Source organism: Homalodisca vitripennis, chromosome 7 (genome assembly GCF_021130785.1).
Source record: "Homalodisca vitripennis isolate AUS2020 chromosome 7, UT_GWSS_2.1, whole genome shotgun sequence".
In the NCBI taxonomy this organism is placed as follows: Eukaryota; Metazoa; Arthropoda; class Insecta; order Hemiptera; family Cicadellidae; genus Homalodisca; species Homalodisca vitripennis.
The window spans coordinates 28073665-28093770 of record NC_060213.1 but is presented as its reverse complement, the minus strand read 5'-3'; the positions used below and the strand labels follow the sequence as shown (position 1 = coordinate 28093770).

The following is a 20106-nucleotide window of genomic DNA, read 5'->3' as shown; positions in this document are numbered from 1 at the left end:
ACTGATAATTTGAAAACATGAGCTTCACAAAGCTATTCTGCCTTAGGAAAACTGAAGCAAAAATTTAGAAACACTAACATAGCAGAAACCATCCAAAATTGACATAAATTATGTCACTATATTACAATCATAAACAAAATAATTATTGAATGACAATTTAGATTATGCATTACAAATGAATGCAATGTGTTTTATACTGTAAGTCTAAATTTTATCTCTATAAATAAGAGAGGTAGAATGTTTTGTTCCATGTGTACCAAAATGAATAAACAAGGGAGGAAATAAAGCAAAATCTACCATTGTATTATCTCAGACTCATATGTCTACCAACAAACTTGAATAAAATAATTATCACCTTTATTTCATTAACCGTTTAGAAGATAGACAATCATTGCAACAACTCTTCAACATCTCTTAAAATATTTTTCTGTACAAAACCGTTTGTTTGAAAGTACAAAAAACTATTTATCTCTACATTACTTAAAAAATATGGATATTACTATACACAGTAAATTTACGGACAACAACACTACATTGTACAACATGTTAACAGTTTAAGTAACAACTCGCTTCTCACCGTTACGGTTATCTCTTTACATACAACAATAAATACTTAAAATAATAACACTGCAGAGTGCATAGCTCACAAGACCGGTAGAACCACCAGCGGTGTTCCAAAAGCGTAGTAAATATTACTGAAATGTTGAGAAGAGAAACAAACTGGCACCGGTTTGATCTACTGATCTTGTGAACAATAAACCGAAATGGAACCTCAGTCTTTGGTCTTTGTTGAGAAAGGAATCAATGTTTACGTATTAATCGTGTGATGCGTAGAGCTTGGAGTTTAGGTGAATTCACACGCGTGCCCGCAACCGGTAGGGCACAACCGGTTCTCTGCGAACCAGTCCTGGAGGTGACCCAGGTGCCCGCCGTGTTCGCACCCTTGACACCACGAGTACAGCCCACGCACAACCTGCACAGTGTACAACGGCACCGGTTAAATCTGCCAAGAGTCGGTGAACAGAGGCTAAATGAATGCAGGGTAAAGGAATGGAGAAATAGATCACAATGAGCACATCGCTACTGACCTTGTTGCAAACGCTGCAGACGGAGCAGCTGGTGGAGTGGCAGCGGTCGCACAGCCAACCCGAGCGTATCAGAGGTTTGCGGCACTGAGCACAGGCCGAGTACACTGTCGTAGACTGCTGGTTGAGTTGCATCACTGACGGCATCCATGACAGCTGAATGATCTGGACAATGTATTCAAGTGTAGATTTTAGAATGGAAACAGGAATGTAAATAGATAGGTGTGCATGATCAATCTGAGAGTTTTACAATATAATGAATGTAGACTCCAGATTATAGGGGTCAAGTCTATAACAGTGTCAGATTTCAGACGCTGCACTGAATGGAAGGTGAACTGGAGCTAAACTCAACAATCGTAATGAAGCAACCCTTCCCACCATAGCTACGCTATGTAACCCCCATAAAAATTAAAAACTTTAATATTGTTTTTCCCAAATACCAAAGAATTCACTCATAGATAATTTACAAATAAATCCTAAAGTTTTTAAATATTAGAAGTTGCAAATAAGTTCAGACCCAATAAGTACTATAATTAGTTACTAAGGCTTTTTCATGCCAGGATGGCAATTTATGTCATATTGAGACAAATTGGTAAACAAGTAAATGAATAATTTTTAGCCTCAAGGAATTTCGTAAACATAAAGGTACTGTGAACCTGGAGAAACTCGGGGCAAATACATTGAACCTTGGCTGTGAATACAATAATTAAATAGATTTTGAAGATTTTGAAAATAATTTACATTAAAAGGATTGTATATATGTGCAATTAATATACCTTGAATTTATTTATTAAGAATGACGCATTCATGTACATTTTATGTATGTCTTGAATAAAGATATTATTGATTGATTGATTGATTAATAAACATTCTTATCCGTCCAACATTCTTATTTTTGACCTTTTGAGTGCTGTAGCAATTTCCCAATGTAGTACATTGCAGTACATGTACATTGAGTGCCATGCTATATTCTGTAAAAGACTGAAGATCATCCAACAGATTTACAAAAACTTTTTGCAATAAACTAAAGAGTATGAGAATTATATGCTATTATTGTTATGTTGGAGTGAGTCATCACTTCCAAAATTTACACTATTTCCCCAGAAAACTTTTATCACTTGGCAACAGCCAGCCAAAGAACTAACACATTTTTGTTCCAAAAGTATTTATTAAGTGTTGTTACACAACAAAAAGTATTACAGAGGTAATAATACTTTGTAATGCTTATTTTCACCCAACCAATTCCACACATAACGTAGCTATGGTGGGAAGGGTTGAATCAATCTGAATGTTGAATTCCAGTTCACTTGCCTCTTAGCCCAGTGTGTAGAATCTGATGCTGTCACAGAATAGACTTTTGGAATCTGAAGTCACGTTTGTCTGCAGAGATCCAACTTTTTTTTAATCTCTTCAGACGAACACAACTCCAGATTACAGGAGTCAAGTCTGTGGCAGCATCAGATTCCAGACGCTGGGCTAAGAGGAAGGTGAACTGAAACTAAACTCAACATTCAGATCCAAGTAAATTATTGGCACAAAGTAACGACAGAAATTTAGTGTAAACCTCAATAAATTTGATCGCTCCGTTAGTTACCAGGAGGAAACAAAATTACAACACAGAAATTCATAGACTAAAGAAAAAGATAACAAAATTTCCATATTCGTACATGGTGATATGGTTTCTTAACCGGAATAACGTAATGTAGTATCCAATATTATCAAAATACAAATCGTCTAAATAATCAACACAACCGCTAAACGTACGTTTTATACACCACAGCATTCGGAGAATACGTATGTGGCCTACCTGCGTACACACATTCCACAGCTTGTACCGGGATAGTAACTCTATGTAGGCCAGCAGCCAGTGCTCCTGAGTGCTCTCATCCACCGAGTTTTCCAACGCCTTACGTTTCTCGCCCAGCACAATCAGTACCGACGCAGAGGTTTGGACATCACCGCGTGCCGCATGGTGTCTCAACGCGTCTCCCACTGCGGTGCTGGCCTCCCACGCAGTCGGCCGCATCACACAGTTGACTGTCAGCAGTGTAGTGCAGGGCTCCTCGGCAGGTAGCATCTGGGTGTCTATAGACAAGTTCTCTGTTACACACTTTCGCTATTGTTCAATCATCATCAAGTAGGGTTAAATAAATGTTGGATATTTTACTTACGTTTAGTCACCAAATTTTTATTTTTTTATTAATACATATTTTAAGGTTTTTATGGGTTTTAGGCGAACCTAATGTGTTGATTCTGTGCACACTTTTACATAGCTGATGTTTGAAACACGGCTTTAATTACTATATTTAAGTCAAATTTTCAAGAAATTTGCACTAAAGCAGGGTCAGTGAAAAAACATGGCTGATGTAATGGAGCAACCACAGATCTTCAATCATAAAAAAGTAATCGATAACTTGTGATAAAATTTGAATACTTTTAGTATTAAACTTTAAAAAAAAGCATCAAAGGATGAGCAAATGAAAAACTGGATTGATTTTAATTCAATTTATTTATGCTACAGACGGCTTTGTATTGAGTAGTATACCATCTCTGGAGTAATCAATAATCCAGAATTACTGCTTTAAGCTCCTGACTAAACTGAAATGATGAGTTATAAAGATTAAGGCAGATCTATGGAATAACTCACAGATTCTGCCCCAGACCAATGCATAGAAGTATCCTTTAAATTTATTAACCAGCAGAAAATGGTAATTTACGGTTTTCAATTAGAATTACAATAAGTAGGACAAGAGATGAAGCATTAAAAACGGTTGTTGTGTTGAAAATAGCTTACGAGTGATACAGAACAAAATGAGGTGTATGAATGGTTTTCTCACTTAAAAGAAGGTAAATTGTAATTAATTTATAAAAAACTGAGGGAAAAGTGACTTTTGAGGAAAATAAGGGGAATATAGGGAAATTATGTGTCAAATATAGGAACATTTTTAGGGACCTTTGAGGCAGGGTCAGTGGCTAAAAATGGGTTGTAAGGTACAAAACAAAAATATACTTATAGGTATTTCCCATCCCCCCCCCTTCATTTTACTGGTTAACCCTTTGGCTGTTGAAGATGGAGCTTGTATTGGCTGCTATTAACTTAATCACTATATTTAGAACACAAACCAATACTTAAAACTTTCGTTTTTGTTAAGGCCTTTCGATAGCAAGGCTATTTTTGTCAGACATAGATAGCCTTACTATTTGGCTGCTCACAAATGTTTTTAAAATCTTTTCCTAAAACTGTTCAGCGTTTGGGATGGGTTATACCCAAAACTGTTCAGATCAGAATGACCTTTTTACAGAGTTTCACTTAAAATTTTTAACTAAAAAAATTATGATATTTGCTTGAAATTAGTTTTGTTTTTTTAGCCCATAGACTTGCATTTAAGAAAAATCATTTGAACGTAAAAGTACTGCCAACATAATAAATAAAAATGTTAAAAATTAAATAAACAAAAAAATATTTTTTTACTATTTGTTTTAATATTAGGCCTATAGAATAACAAATTATATTCTATTTATTTTTTATATTCATAATAGATTATTTAAAAAATACTAATAATTAAGAACAGATCTTGAACATTTTAAGTAATTTAGATAAAATATACCCACAATTTAGATAGAATATATATACAATAAGTTATACCAAAAATAGTAACTTACATGAATTAAAGGCAATTTTTCATCAATTACGTATAAGTCATATATACGTTGTCAAGTGTAAAACAACATTTTTTAGGGTGGAGAATTTAATTCTCTACAAATTGGTATAGGCCTATAAATGAGTAATTCTTGAAAAAAATTACATTACCAGAAATTTATTGCCCAACAATATATTGTTGTGAAAACGTTTTCGGTAAAAAAACAAACTACGATAAATTATTATTGTGAAACAGCCAAAGAGTTAAGTAGGTTCCATCTCTATTCATTTATTATTTTGTGTTTATCTACACAAGTTTATGAGTGAATAAACCTTTTATTGTTATACAAGAAAATGCCAAATAGCTGGAAAGGTTTTTATATTAATTTATCCTTAAAATCCCAAAGCAAACAAATCTTAGTGAACTGTTTAATTCAACCTGGATAAGATATATATCATAGATAGTTTTATTTCCATATTTATTATTTACAAAGAAGTAACTTTAACAACATACCCAGATATAATAAACATTTAAAAAATTGCATATTTTAACCTGACTACCTAGTTGGTTTTAGTATTTTCAACATCGCTTCTGGCTGTTCTTTTATAAAAGGAGTAAGCCAAAAACTTCAGATTTGATATAAATGATAGCATGCAATGAGCTGAATCAATCAATTTGTCTATGGAAAAAAAATGCTGCAGTGTAATCATATATAAACGGTGAAGTGAAGTATGTTAAAAGGAACCAACTGCTATTTTAAGTGTTTGATAAAGCCTACTTTACAAACAAGTCCCTTTAAATAATTGCAACACATGTTGTAACAATACTAGAACTATTAATGTACTACACATCTGGTTTCCAGCTGAATAAATAGCGCAGAACTTCGATCTTCGTTTAGGTTGTTAATTATTCAATTTTGTATGGTAAAGCAGACGAAGCTATTTGAACATTTCTTTTAACCCATGAACGGTTTCACTTTTAGGTTAAATCTATAAATTTTAGTAATGTTAAAATAAAAGTGATATTTTAAGAGCTATATTTTTGGAATACTGACCCTTCTCCATGTCCATTGACCTGTCTCGGTTCCCCTGAGACCTACTGCATGTGTTTTAAGAGTTTACCTAAACTCTTTTGTTCATATGTAATACCTCTGTAATACATATATTTATTTTTAGTTTGTTTGAACTACTTTTTTTGTACTGCACTTTTGAAGCGTGTGTTGTATTTTAAGAAAAAAGATTCACCCAGTCATGCTTCAATGAATTCGTAGTGCTGTATATATGTATTGGATATTTTCCATCTTTATGTGTTACAAGATACATAGAGCAACAGCAAATTTCTGAAATCCTGTTATTCTTTCAAGTCATCCAACGTCAATAACAAATTTTAAACAATATATACCGTCAGAACTGTATTCATTTGTGATGTCTACTTAATAAAAAAAAATAGTTAAATAATTACAAACTTATATTAGTTTATGTATTAAAATTATATATCTTGGTTAAATTAGTTGTAGAAAAATCCTTCTTATAACATAATACTTTATAATACTGTATTCTACAACCTGATTTACATCATCTAAAGTGAATTTGTATATTTGGAAAACACTTCAATTGTGAGTACATCAAAGTAAAAGACTAATGTTATATTGAACCTAACATGTATTTTGAACCAATGGTGTGATTTTTTACAATGCAACTTTTTGCGGTAATAGTAATAAATAAATAAAGTTAATTAAACCGAAATTCAACTATCTCTCTTCTTAATCTGGGATCAAACTCATTAAACATTCAGAACGGCGTGACCCACCGGTGGGTCACAAGTCTTATTTTTACGGACAAAGTGGCTCACCACCACAATGGTTTTCCAGTATTCTCTGAATATTATCTGGCTGCATTTGAAACTTTGTCCACATTTGCAGACTGTGTATGCAGACAGTCTGCCAACTTTCTGCCGGTTGTGCAGATCTTTCTGCAGACATAGTTTTTCATTCAAGTTTCCGACTTATTTTGTGTCCACACCAGACAGCTAGTGTTTGTCAATATGGTGACTGAAGAGGATGTGGTTTTTAGCTTGTGCGTGCTTTATCTTCTAAACCATGGGGCTAATATACTGAGAAAAAAGTGATGGTAGACCCGCAAGTTTTTTGAAGAAAGTACACAATATGGTAAAATCTCTTTTTAGTTAGATTTTTGTACTTTGGAAGGGTTGTATCCCACAATAATGGACGGGAATGTAATTCTTCGACCATTTTCATTGTCAAGTCTTGATTACACATGGCCATTTCAACTAATAAAAGTAGTAAATTGAAAAAAGAAAAAACAGCTCACAATGTGTGTCCCTACTGATAAACGACATCTGTGCTGCGGAGGACAGTTGCAGGTTGTACCTAGTCCCTTGTCAACAGACACGTCCACACATGCAGACTTGAGATAAAATACTTGTATTTTGTCTCTGTGTTTCCCATTCATTTGGAAAACAGAAAACATTGTACTTTGTTTCTAGAAACACACAAACTTGTCAGCCGACTGTCGGCAGATTAACTGCAGACATCGCCTGAACAAAAGGAAACACCGTGGAGACAATATTCCTGCAGACAAGTTTGTAAGTGTGGACTATTAGACATTATTAGCATATTAGCTTTAGACATTGAAATATGTTCACAGACACTAGAAATCACTCTAAAACATACTTATATTTTAAAATTTCTGGAGATTTTTCATTTTTGGTTGAAATTGCAAGAGTACGCAAATCGTCGAGACCGTGTTAACAGCCTCCCTGAAACACTAAAATTGAAAAAGAATAAAAAAAATCTTAAAACCCAAATTAAACACTACCTGGTGTCCTCTGCATTTTACTGAGTCGGCAATTTCATGGAATCATGGAAGAAACAATTACAGCTGTATTGTATTCCTGGGGGTCGATCCGATGAATGTTTGTTTGTATGAACGTGTGCCTGCGTGCAAATGTATGGAAGATCGAGTGAATAGTAAGATGAAAGGCCTAATGATAAATAGATATATTGTGACTATTGCAATACAACGTAAAATATTGTCAATGTAAGAAATACTTATTCCACAAAAGGAGAAAAACAATGATTTTGAGTTTATATTTTATATAAAAACATTTTTATCCAATATTCTTAATTACGCCTCTGTATTATTATCCTTGTAATGTAATGTATCTACAAAGATACTCGCATCTTTACTTATACAACCACGTGAAAAATATGTAGTTATAACTAACAAATACATTTTTGAAAGCATAGTCTAATCAGAATAAGGAAATAACAAATTTTTACATTTAAATCTTCACTAAGAAAAATTATGTATTGGTTCATACTGTATATCTTCACAAAAAACAATATTATGGTCATCACGCATGTATCTAAAGCTCCACACCTTTCCATTGATGAAATTATTTCAGCTGTATGTCATTCAAAGTATGACTTATAACCACGTTTCAAGCTCAGATCATTCTTACAATCCTTTGAATCACTTTTATTATTCCACTATTAAATCATGACTTTTACCATAAGATTTTCATCAGGTTCAGTGGTTGTTTACTATCAGAATTTCTTCGTTTCATTGTACATTTGTACAAAGTGTACAGTGAGTAGAGTAATGATTTTACAAAAACCTTTGAATAAACAGTAAAATTTTTTGTACAACCTTTAAAGCCACATTAAAAATATAACTAAAACCACTATCTTCTTAGTCGCATAGATAAAACAAAACATTCTACAAATATAATATAAAAAAACAAGAAAAGGAACAAATGAACCAACAACACAACAGTCTAAAAATCATTGTCTTGGATATAATCTTAAGCAGGAATGAATGGTAAATTTATATCATATGATTTCAGTATTAATAAAGTTAATAATAATTTTCATGTAACCTTCTATGTAGTAATAACAATAACAAATATTTTAACAATGCAGCCAATTTCTTCATAGAAAATAGAAAATTCTACACAGTAATTGTTTTCTTAAGTATAACATGTGTTTTACTTGTGTTTTTCTTACTTTCTAAATAATATGTATGTTTTAATGTTTATAATATGTTATAGTATGTTTTATTGTTTCAACTGTATAAAAAATACAGTATTACACAGGCATATAACAAAAAGAATATTCAAAAACTCCTAGTAAAATATTCTGTATTCTTTAAATTTAAAATACTGTAACTAATAATGCTGTTAGTAGAAATGGAAATGTATCTAGATTTTTTGTATAAGCTCCATAAACATTCATAACATAAGATGTGTTTATATGAATAAATGCGCAATAAATAATGCTTAAGTTTCTATATTATGAGGGCTGTCCCGAAAATAACAGCCGTTTTGACATGGCACGGCAATGGCCGGAACTAGTGCTGCTATCTTGGCGTCAGTGTTCCTACGAAGTGTGCAACCAGCCGTGGTATATTGTGCATTGTGCCAATCGTACTTTGTATAGAGGTTTTTTTTTGCAAAAAATCACAAACCAATTGAAAATTTAATACCAGATTTGTGATATATGATTTGTCAAAGAATATTGAGTGAAAACCGAGTGAGGCAGAGGTGCATTGATTTTCAAAATGGATGAACCAGTGTTCACGATGAGCATCGCAGTGGTTGGTAGTCTTGATTGCCACAAATTTTGTGCCAGTGGGATTGCGAAAATCCTAACGGAAGACCACAGAGACTTGCTGTAGCACTGACATTTTTGGAAGACTAAAACAAAAGTGGAAACCAAGTCATTGATCGTACCGTAACCGGTGACGAGACTTGGGTAAAGCATGTCAACTGTAAAACAAAACAGCAGTCGATGGAATGGAGACACACGGAATCGCCCAAGAAACGGAGGAAGTGTCCGCAAATGCTGTCACAAAGAAAAATCATGGCTACTGTGTTTTGGGACGCTCATGGAGTGATTCTCGTTGATTTTCTTGAACATGGCCAAACTGTAAACTCAGAGACGTATTGCCAAACACTCCAAAACTTGAGACGCGTAATACAAAACAAGGTTCAGAGAGAAAACTCAGCAAGAAAGTTTGGTTTCTCCATGACAACACTCGTCCGCACAGCCAATTGTACCCAAGAGCTTTTGGATGGGAAGTTTTCAATCATCTAATTTGACAATGACATTGAACTGCATGTGTGTGTAAACCAGTAGTGTAACTCACAGGCGGCAGATTTTTACAGAGAGCGTATAGAAAAGCTTATACCACGTTATGATAAATGTCTTATGAAATGGCGATTACGTAGAAAAATAGCCTTTATACATATACCGTAGTTTACCTACAAAATGTAAATAATAAAAATTGTTATTTTTATTTTGTTAATTTTTTATTTCAAAATGTCTGCTACTTTCTAGACAGCCCTTGAAGTATGATTTCACCAAGGATACCACTGGAAGTCTTATGCACTTTGCAAAATGTCCTTACCAACTCAGATACATTGTTTCATCAATAATCACACAGAGAAGTGACCTATCTAATTTCCTCCCTCATCATTTCAATTTTACTACTAGTTTGTTCAGTGATGCGATGTGGAATGAAGCATGTGTCACTGTCCTAACACAACCCAAAAAATGGCAGTTATGGTCCCCTTTCTTTAGACATACCACAGCACAAGGGTAACCACGCCTTTGCATTAATCCGTATGATCAAATCCAATTTATTACAAAGAAAACCATTTCTTAGATACTTAGTGTACTTGATACAGTTCCTAATTAATTATTAAGTTTTACAAAATCCTTTTTACAATATTTTGAGTTCAATAGTCCGTGTAAGTGGACCAACTTACAAGAGCAAACTCCAGTTTTGAACAAACTAAGGATTTATACACCCATTAGAATGATTAAATAATCCACTTTTGCACATATGGTTTGAAGACCAACATCTTAAAAGGAGTCCTGACAGTGCTGAAAACATGGCCTCTAAATTGTGTCATTTTTTTATCAATACAACTAGATTACGAAGTTTTAATCACTCTACTAAGTCTTATGCCAATATTGATTAAACAATGTTACTGATAATTTTAAATACTACAAATATTAACCCTCTCCCGTTCGAATTACCGCGACGTGCTTTTGGCGCTACTGGGCTGAATTAAATAACCGCTCTGCCGCGAGGGGACACTTATTCGCGTTTTTACTAAGTTAAGAACTTTATTTTAATAAAACTATTATGTATTATACATCGTTACAAAAATGATTAAATCCTCTATGATAACGTTGTATTTATAAAAAAAAGTATCAACCTTATGAGGTAAATAAAAATCAAACAAAAATTATGCTATCACGCTAACACCTTGAACCTGCCATCAATGAAGTACAGAACCAAATGTAAAGACTGCGAAAACAACTATCGAAATGATTTCAGTAAATAAGTGGTTATAAAAAGTCCCAAATAGTTCATCAAATTACGTAAGATAGCAGCACAAGTCAGAAAGAATTGTACTACTAAACAACTAGATCACCGTCAATGAAGTAATCAATGAGCCATTTCAAATTATTAATCCTAGATAGCGTCCCTAGTCATAAAACTATGAATAAACAAGGCAACAATGACACTGCCAATAGATATTTCCAGTATTAGTTCCCCAAACAACCGTATGACAGCAGCACAAAGCAGAGAGAGCGTTGATAAAGCAGTTGGAGGCGATTGGAGGCGTTTGGACTTTAGCGCCAGGCGCCCTGCCGAGGCGTTTGCTCGGGAGAGGGTTAAATAACTATTAGACTAGAGTCGAACCAGTCATTTGAGACAAATAATTAAATTTGATATACATTGAGAGAGAGCTCTCCACTCCTGTAATACAGTTTATTAAATATTAGATTCACTAACAAATTATTTTCGCTTTATCAAAGCTTTCCTATTTTAAGCTCATTTTACGCACCTAAATTCTAATGCATTTCGCATTTTACTTTATGTTTTGATATTTACTATCCATAACGTATCATGTTTAATACCTTTATTAATTCTATATACAATTTACAGTACATATGATCATTTTAATATAAACTAAAGGAACTGAAGCTTTAGATAAAGAACTAAGACAAACTCAGATTCAAGACTTTAAAATCAAAATCCTTGGAATACCTAGTTTAAAGTTAGTGAAAAATTCTAAATATAGTATTCTAAATAAGATTCTTGCTCATGAGCATAACATTTATAACAACTGTACACACCATAGCTTAAGAATGAAGATTTTTAAACTACATAAGGCTGCGTGGGAAGCTACTATATATGAGGAGTACTCAGAAAGTAAGTACCGTTTAATTGTACTGAAACAGCAGCGTTCCGCACTACTTTTCTTTGTTCTCTGGTTCTCACCTAATACCATTTTAGTTGCTCTTTGTGTTTTCACTTTACTGCACAGATTTAAAATATTTCAAAATTTCTAATCCCACAGACTGTAAGATTTGTGCTGTAATTCGAGTTCAGAATGCAAGAAATGTGAAACCGGCTGAAATTTATCTTTAAGTTTAAACATTCACAATATTGAGAGACTTTAAATAAACTATAGCGTACAAATAAAGAGAAATGCTCATTAAATAAATTGCGTTTATCCATGACAATGCTCAGCTCCTTACGGTTGGTGACACTTAAAAGATGATTCAACAGATTAATTGAAAGCAGTTAGATCATCAGCCCCCGAGCCTGAATTTGGCGTCGTCCAACTTATTCATGCAAGGTGGCACGCACGTATTCATGGTTATCGTCATTGGCGGAAAGTTTCTATGAAAGAAGGTATAGAAAAACTGATCAAGTATGACAACTGTTTCTACAGTTGGTATGTATATGTATATGTATGATAGTTTGAGGTGTGCTCGTTAGTGTAAAAATAAAATTACCTTAGAAAAAAGGGTATTACAGTTTTTTCTTCAAAACGGTACTTACTTTCACATAAAGGAGAGATAAAAGTAAACTAATGTGTCAGAAGCAACTAAAATAAAAAACAGAGAGATAGAAAGAGAGGAAAGTAACAAAAGTACCTGTTGGTGAAGAGCGGCTAATCAAGCAGTTTTTCCACAGACTTCCTGAAAAGTGAAAAAACTACAAGAGGAGTTACGGGTGTGAAAGAAGTGCAAGGTATGCAAAAAGCAAGCAATCTATCTGAACTCTCGAGCACCATGACATTATTTATGAAAATAAACATTTAGCGCATTCACGGCAACGTATGATCCATCGGGTACACGCAATCTTTCAAAACTGTCGTCGTGTACCCGATCGGCTTTGTAAACCGTGTTGTGCGCCCGATGGGATACACAAGGCTATGCATTTCCTTATTGCGTTTTTATCGTTTGCTTATCTTTGTGGTTTGTTAAATTTGATCCTGTGCTTAAATAAATATCTCAGACTATCGTGTACCCAATTTTCCCTAATTTTATGAAAAATTAAATTTTTACACCTTGGAGTACATGGAGAAACATTGAAAAAACATATTGAAATAATTTTGTTGTGCAAAATTGCGAAGCCTACATATTTTTCTCGTTATAGTTTGATGTTTGAAATAAAAATGATAATAATTTTTTTGTCATTATTATTGAAAATTCAATGGCATATAAAAAAGTTTGAAAGTTAACTGTCATTGTGAACGTGTTAAAAAAACATTATTAAGAAATTGTTGTTTTGAAACAAGTTGCATATTAATGAAATACAACAATTTTTGTAATAAGGGTACATTTTAACAAAAGATCCTAAAATATAAACATACTTTCCATTTCAAACTTTAATTATGAAATAAAATTATTAAAGAGTATAATTTGAATAAATTTAAGTGAAGTGATTGTTGACTGGATAAAAAATTCACATTAAACAAAGTCAAGATAAAATTTTAAAATAAAAAATGTATGAATTTCTATATAAACAGAAGATAAAGTATGACTACAGTGCTAAGAGTTCAGGTTTATATCTACAGCATATATTGTAAACTAATTTTAACATAGAAAATCGTTGTTTATTTAAATCAACAAATTATAAAGCTGCCAACAGTTTAAGTCCAAACTAGCTGAAGTATCAGTACCAAAACAAGGATCAATCCATATCAAATAAAAGTCAACATGCTCTTAGATGGTGAAAATCTACAAGTTGAAAACAAACTTACTTTGTACACAAGTGCAAAAACACATTCTACATTGTTTTAATACTGATGAGCAAAGAAATAAGGGGAAAACACTAGAAAATTGCATTTTAAATTTATTTAACTCTTTGTGGTAAAGTTTTACAATCATTGCTTGAAAGGACCAATGAACTGCTATGAAATGGCCAATGTAGTAAACTTTCATTAATCCGGCACAGTCAGGACTTGAGGAATGCGGAATTACCAAATATGCCGGATTATTGGACATTTGTTGTTCAAATATCCTTCAGGTGGTCCTCGTTACATGTGGATCTATGAGAAGAGCCAGCATAAACGCTGGGTCCAGGATGACCAGAAAAAACATTGTTGCTTGTAAATCATTTGTTTTGTTTTTTTGAGGAAGATATTAATTTTTCAAAAAAGCGTGTCGAACTATAGGATGCTGGATTAATGGAAAATTACTGTATTCGGACATACAGCGTTGTATTTATTTGAGACGACCTTTATTTTGTCGGGTTAGTCACCATTCTCCACAACATACACCGCATTTACGATGTTTAATTTACAAAACACGCTGCATTTGAGCCTGACCTCATTTGATTATAGAGATTTACTTTGTGACACAATTACAGTACTACATGAAGGCTATGAGAAAGAACCCCAGGAGGGTTCACTTCTGGCTGGTTTGTACCCTTCAGTTCAACCCACACTGGGCACAGGAAAACCGATGTGTCATTTAAATCTGGGCAACCTTATGGATGTCCAGGAGCGGCACATCACTAACCGCAAATTTTAAGATTCTGGGGCACAAGGGTAGTTCGATTGGTCTAGTCTATTGCGGAGGATGACTGTTGGATTTCCTGGTGAGCCTCTCTAAGAGTCACAGGTTCTTGCCACCCCCTGCCTGCTTTGACTGTAGAGGCTGGTTCAGAGCTGGCTTTCCTTTTTCCGAGGGGACACAATTGAGATTAATGCCCTAAACTCTTCCTCATGGATCTCGACAGGGGGCGGCCTCTACCACCAACCTTACCCATCCTGAATATCCTGTCACTCCAGAAGCAGCGCAAAGGTCCCTTTAAGGACTAGGTGCAATTTCTTAGCTTCTTGACTAAAACAATACACACAGCACAACATTGGCTAAAACGAGATTTTTTTCTTTTAATAGGGCACACCTGGGGATCCACAATATAAGGCTTAAGCTTAAAACTGTGTTAAAAATAACACCCAGTCTCAGATCTAAAAAGGTTTCACTTTCGAAACTTACATATTTTACATATCAATGGTGACGAATGGCTAAATTTACATGATGATCTGTTAATACTAATGGTTTATAATTTCTGTTTATTAAACTGATCAGCGATTTGTCGAACCAGTCCGGGAGAGAGTCGAAAGAGCGACAGGTGGCTGCACGATTAAACACACAATGAGCAAAAAAAGGATCCACACTTTGGCCCTTTCAAGCACAAAGAGTTACATAAACAACGTAACACGTAAAAGGGGGAGTTTTAAGAATAACTTACCTCTCAGTTGTAATATTTCACAAATTCATTTGTAAACAACGGTATACGAAACTACTGCAAACACTAATTATTTCGGAAAACACAGTTCTATAGAAGGAAAGTTATTCTAGTTAGTGTTTGTATGTGGATGAGGTAGGATGTAGGGGGGATAGGAACAGTGTGTACTAGTTTTGTTGAATTAGGCAGTAGCATTAGCAGAGCGGAACTAGTAATTATTTTATAGGTTTCTATGGATTATAAGGATTACACCTATCTATACTTCTTTGTACAGAGAGGTTGATTCCAACTTAATTATGAAATATCTTGTGTTTTGTGGGAAGTGCGGCCCATAAGGTACTCATCTGATAATAAAATAATGGTGATTTACATAAAAATAACAATGGGATTACCCTTCCTGTTTGTAGGGCAGGGATGGATAACTCTACAAAATGACATTATTAGTGGAATTTTAAGCAGTTCTTCAACTGGTACGGAAAAAGAATTAATTCTTAGAAAATAAACTGTACTTAATAGACCTTGAACTTTCTACTTAATTATTCTGTCCCATTCAACAGTATTTTACTTAATCATAGTGGTAAATGTGAAGGACTGCATTAATACTGATAAAAACAAGTTGTCCTGAAACTGCATCTTTCAATGAACGAAGCAGTTAGAAGCAGTGCGTGTGTGTATACGTAAAAGCATGAAAAACCTGGTCCTTCTTTAAGAATACTTGCTAGTGGTAAAGAAACGTTACGTTCATCACACTTTCTTCATTGTACTTTCTTAAGTAACGTATTAATTTTATCTATTGTTTATATTTAAATATAAATTCAAACAAAATATTTACAAAAAGGTTACATTATGTTTTGCCAAAAACTGATGACGTAAACGTATGATGACCACGTCTGATATTATTGATGATTTTTTTTAGTTTTCAGAATTTTAAAATTATCTTTGTGTATTACTGTGTGCAATAAAGACTCTTTAAATGTTACCACTCACATGTCACAACGGCTCTGTGCTAAGTGATCTTAAGTAATTTCACAGTGCCGTAAAACGTCTGCCGCAGTTAACGTGTTAAGTTATACGTCAGCTCTCCACTGGTTATATATCAAATTTATAATCATGTGATTAATTCAGTATGTGCAGTCAGGAGTCAAATGAAAATATTTACACACATGTCCCTTGCTCCTTGAACTTTGTTAAATGATATTTATATGGCAAGGGTGAAAGATACAGTGGTTTATTTTTATGTAAGTTTCAATCAATTTTTTGTAGTCATCAATGCATACGAGCAGTGTGAAAATGTTTATGACTATGAAGACTGGAAATAAACGAGAATTAGAATTTAAAATTTGTGGAATCAGCCTCGTTGTGCTTCAGAAAATTCCAACGAGAGACCTCCTCCACTGATGAGTTACCTTCGACAGGCTCAGGAGAATCACTATGAGGATACTGCTCAGGAGGAGGAGAGTGGTCACGGATCTCGTGGCGCAGGGGGAAGGCCTCAACAGGTAACGTCCAGTCCGCCGAGAATGTGCCCACCGTGAGTCCGACAGAGTTGCCCCTCTCAAAGTCCAGGCTGAGAGGGTCCATTTCACCGTCACCAAAGAAAAAGTCACCCAGAGAATGCGAGCCCGGTTTCAGATCTTCCAGACGCAACTTGCGCCCGGCTTTCTTCCCCTTGCTCGCCCCCACCTCTGGCTCCGCGGTCTCGTCTGCGTTGGCAGGCGGCGCAGCGGGCTCGGGAGCAGGATCTTCTTTCCCTCCCCCGCTGTCCCGCACTGTCTGTTCTTCACGCAGAGGAGTATGGTGACCATAGTCCGCGATAGTTTTAGGCGCGTACAGCGTCTTGATCATACTCCATACTAGACTCACCTGTACAAGTAGTTATAAATTACTAATTGTTGATGTTCCACATTGCACGAACAAAGGATAAAGGAGCACAGAGAGAATACAATGATTTGGCAGATCGAACACTAAGGTAATCGTCATATTTGAGGAATCAAAAGTGCGAATGTATCATGTGGCAGAATATCTCGAGAAAGATTTTACCTATACATTTTGAATTTTGTATGAAACTTATTTCTACATAAACAAGAATAATGATGATGGGATTTGGAAGCACATCACTCAATAATAGCTGGCAAAAGTTCTCTTCAGTCTGCCTTGGGGCTGTAAGAATTTCTTTTCTGTCTGTCTATCTGTCTACAGGACATCTCAAGAATTACATGAGCTATGGAAGCAACTTTAACGAAGCCTGTTACGCTAATTGTGGTATGTCCTACTATATTTTTATGTAATTAATAATAACTTACCAATATCCCTATAGTTAATTTATTTACAAAATAAAAATACATTAATACAAGTATAAATCTAATATGGCTAGATCTAAGCAATGATAACCTTAATAATCAGCCCGATTACTAAGCAGATGCTTCCATTAATGAAATCCAACTGCCCTGAACATTTACTTACTGTTACATCAAGATCTAACCATTGAGGATGTCAAATTTTGATACATATAAAATAAAACTACTGCAATAATTACATTAGATTGAAAATCATTCCAAAATATTACAAATGACACTCTCCAAGACATTGGCACTGGGAATGTTAAAAACGTTGAAAACTACTGAGACTAAATCCAGTATTTGAGGACACAAAATTAAAGTAAGGGAGGCGCAAAGGTCCTTTCAGGACTAAGCGCGAGGACAAACTGTCCTTTTCCCTCAGGAAGGAACAAAAAACCAGTATTTATAAAGTCAGATTGAGGCAAAAATACACATTATAAAAGACATATTATAAAAAATTTGAGTTTCTCTTCCAAATAGTCAGTTGAGTCACTCTACAAACAAAACTTTACGACTTTGTTACTATACATATTTACCACCTTCGTAAGTCACACAAAATACTCAAAATTATGAACGATGGTTGTTATAATACGTAGTACATGTTTAAGGTTAGACATACATAGCTATTTTGAATGTTTAAACTAAATTAAAATTAATTGTAGATCAGAGATATTTTGTTTGAAAAACTCGTAAATAAATGTTTAGGTCCAACATTTAATTTAACCCTTAGCACGCCGTAGACGGAATAATCCCGCGATGTTTTTAGGTCTTATAACGCCAAAGACGAAATAATCCGCCGATCGATAAAAATATATTTAATTACTGTTTTTGAAGTTTATAAGCTCAATATATAAGCCAAAATACTAAGTAATGTACTGGCTTGACCAAATAATCCAGTTGCAGCTGTCAGCTGGCCGCAGTAGGTAAGCAATAAATTGTTTTGTTGCTGGCAGCTGTTCTCCCACTCCCGTCTGTACGCCGAATGACGATACTATCCGCCATTACCGACTGTCAATGGAGCACGCATTGTGCCTTTGGGAAGTGTTCTTGCATTGTCATTCCTTATACAAACAGTTGTAAAAAGTTATTGTTACCATGTTTTTGTGTTATAATAAGTTTTTATTGTTTCTTTTCTGTTGTGTAATTATGGCTGATCACCCAGACGATTCTGATTATGACTATTTTGTTGCTAAAGTTTTGAATGCTACGTTTTCTAGTGCTTATAATGATGTGGATGAAGATGATATTCTTTTAAACAATTATACTGACAGTGACGATAATGAGGATGTTTTCATATTTTTCATCACATGTATGATTACTCTGTAACCTGAATTTGATTTTTATTTATATATTCCATTGTTATGAAAAAATATAATTATTTTAATGCAAGTATTACATTATTGTAAATTTTTTGTGTGTGTTATTAGTCATTAGGAATGAATAAAAAAATTAGCTTTAAGGAATTTTCATTTTCATTTTTTCACCTTAAATGAGCGTAATCTGAAAAAATGCTAAATTTAAATCGGCGTTCAAAGGGTTAAAACTACTAAAATCAAATTTTGAAAATAAACAGATCTTATCGGCTATGCAAATGCTACAGTCAAGTTTAAAACATTTTTCTTATTTTTCAAACAGTTTTAAACAAACTATAAAATTACAATACTGTTGACTAATGCATGCAAATTATGGAAAGCATAACTGTGTTTGATAACCACAAGTTTTTAAACTCTGCAAACTCTGTTAATGATGTTTCCAAATAGAAGTCTTATCTTTAAATGATTGTGTTATCTAACGTGTATTTATGGAACAGATTTATATTATCTTTATCACCATAAACATTGCTGGTGCAGTTATATGGAACTAAACTGTACAAATGCTATGTTGACGGTTTCGTTACGACACTGAAACCATGCAATTTGATGGCGAAACATTTATTTGTTGTTTTCCAAACAATTGTGCATTTATTTAGTTATTTAGAACTTTATTTTTAAACTAAGTGTTACAATGTATTAATATCACATACATAGTATTAAACCGTTAAGAAAACTTCAATACTTTGTTATATAATTTTAATTGTATAAAACTGCAAGAAATAATAACTTGTCAACAATAAACTTCAAATGTTAACTTTTAAACTGGCATGCATTTTTCCTAGATTGGCACAAAACTTTCTCCCTTTCTGCATTATATTTTTCTATGCTATACAATTGTTTATTTACCAAACAAAAGTATTTTTACTAAGCAGAAATCCATCTCCATAAAGCTAAGGCAAACTTAAATTATTTTTTGCTACTTAGAAGCAAAAAATAATTTGTTTGCCTTAGCTTTATGGAGATAAATTTCTGCAAAGTAAAAATTTGTTAGTTCCAAAACACTGTTTCTTATATAAAAAGAGATTACTAAAAATCTTTTAGATAAATATTCAAGATTAGAAAATGTACAGTTTTGTCGTAAA

General features: G+C 33.8%; 1 protein-coding gene across 2 annotated transcripts in view; it reads right to left on the bottom strand.

The window, feature by feature from the left end:
- Positions 1–335: 335 nt before the first annotated feature.
- The window catches only part of LOC124365767 (GATOR complex protein WDR24), a 31586-nt gene continuing 11815 nt past the window's right edge, over positions 336–20106 (bottom strand). The window contains exons 8-12 of one of the 2 annotated variants that reach the window (XM_046821770.1): positions 16719–17175; positions 12708–12752; positions 2893–3170; positions 1089–1250; positions 336–973 (exon numbers count right to left, since the gene is read on the bottom strand). In XM_046821770.1, the coding sequence (XP_046677726.1) occupies positions 845–973; positions 1089–1250; positions 2893–3170; positions 12708–12752; positions 16719–17175 (1071 nt within the window). In that variant the 3' untranslated portion in view covers positions 336–844. The remainder of the gene's footprint in view (positions 974–1088; positions 1251–2892; positions 3171–12707; positions 12753–16718; positions 17176–20106) is intronic. The other variant, XM_046821771.1, reaches the window with a different exon arrangement.